This window comes from Camelina sativa, chromosome 1 (assembly GCF_000633955.1).
Source record: "Camelina sativa cultivar DH55 chromosome 1, Cs, whole genome shotgun sequence".
NCBI classification, from domain to species: Eukaryota; Viridiplantae; Streptophyta; class Magnoliopsida; order Brassicales; family Brassicaceae; genus Camelina; species Camelina sativa.
This window is the reverse complement of record NC_025685.1, coordinates 6,171,446-6,172,894: the sequence shown is the minus strand read 5'-3', so window position 1 is coordinate 6,172,894 and position 1,449 is coordinate 6,171,446. Positions and strand designations below refer to the sequence as shown.

The following is a 1,449-nucleotide window of genomic DNA, read 5'->3' as shown; positions in this document are numbered from 1 at the left end:
CTAGACAATCCCCTCGCTGAAGATTTGATGGGAATTTATGAGACAATGGGAGATACACTTGCACTTCAGTATGGAGGATCCGCGGCACACAACAAGGTCTCCTTGTTAGCTTCCCTGGCAACATATTGTTCCCGTTTTAGCTAAAATTCTATTAGACATAATTATTAATCAATGATCTTATATCTGTGGACACAGATATTTTGTGAAAGGCGTGGTCAATGGAGAGCGGCGACTCAATCACAGGAATTCTTTAGAACTTTGCAACGTTACTACAGTAACGCCTATATGGATGCTGAAAAGCAAGATGCAATTAACGTGTAAGATGGATTAATCTTTCTCTGTTTCCTATGCCTCCTCTGGTATGAAAACATTATTTGACTATAGACTTGTATTTTGCTACAGGTTCTTGGGATACTTTCAGCCACAACCAGATAAGGCAGCGCTATGGGAATTGGGTTCTGATCAGCATTACAATGCAGCAAGATTTCTTGCCAATGCTGTACCAGAGAATTCGAGGTATAGTTCATGGTTAACTAGACACTTGTGGAGAGGTTTGAAACATTTTATGTTCACTAGAGATACTCACATTCCATTTGATTGCCCTTTAGGTCTACGATAAAACGATCTTTATCAGAAAGTAGCATCCTTAGTGAGAGCAGTGCAACTGCGTTAGGTAGACATGGTTGTGCTGAAAAAGATGAAGAAGTTAAAGGTCTTTCAGATTCAGCACCTGAGATATCAACGTCTGAAACTGCAACGATTGCTGCTAGTTTGAGGTATAAAAAAGCTTATGATCTCTGTCAAATTAATTAATCTTGTAAAAATTTGGGTTCTTGTCAGCTAAATCTGATGCTTTTGTTTTGCAGTGCTCCACCACCAATATTAGAGGAATTAGGTTTAGATGATATTCTTGAAAACGATTGTTTCTGCTGTGATGGTCATGGTGAGCAATGTACATGTGCAGCTTTTGACATGGATTGGGTTTCTTCTTCAGGGAACTCTTGTGAAGATGAGAGTTACGGAAGGTTAAGACAAAAATGATGTCTATTTGAATATCTAAATGTCGCTAATGTTAGTATCAACCAAAAAATGTCCTCCTAATGTCTTGACATTTCTTGTTTCTGCAGATCCACAGTGGTTAGATCCTTTGAAACCATCCCTGAAAGTACAAAAATAGAGTCAGAAATTTGTGTTGTTGAACCAGATTCCAGCAGTATAAAGGTAAATAATAAGTTTAAAACACGAAGCAGCTATTGATGGATAAAAAACCTATGCTAATACCAAACTCTGATTTCTTTTCTTTTTTGGTTTACATTTACAACAGTTGAACTCAGAAGCCATTTCCGGGATTCCTGAAAGTTATGTGAGATGGGTAATGGATGAAGAGGGACATTTCTGGTGACAACAAAGCTGCTTTTCAACAGTAAACAGTATTAAGCAAAGAAAATT

At 37.8% G+C, this 1,449-nt stretch overlaps 1 protein-coding gene across 1 annotated transcript in view; it reads left to right on the top strand.

Moving 5' to 3' along the window:
* The window catches only part of LOC104779062 (phosphoinositide phosphatase SAC2), a gene marked incomplete in the record, with an annotated part of 6,468 nt that overhangs the window by 4,226 nt on the left and 793 nt on the right, over positions 1–1,449 (top strand). Inside the window, 6 exon segments of the mRNA XM_010503458.2 lie at positions 196–317; positions 403–516; positions 609–776; positions 867–1,025; positions 1,128–1,221; positions 1,325–1,449. Coding sequence (XP_010501760.1) covers positions 196–317; positions 403–516; positions 609–776; positions 867–1,025; positions 1,128–1,221; positions 1,325–1,402 — 735 coding nt within the window.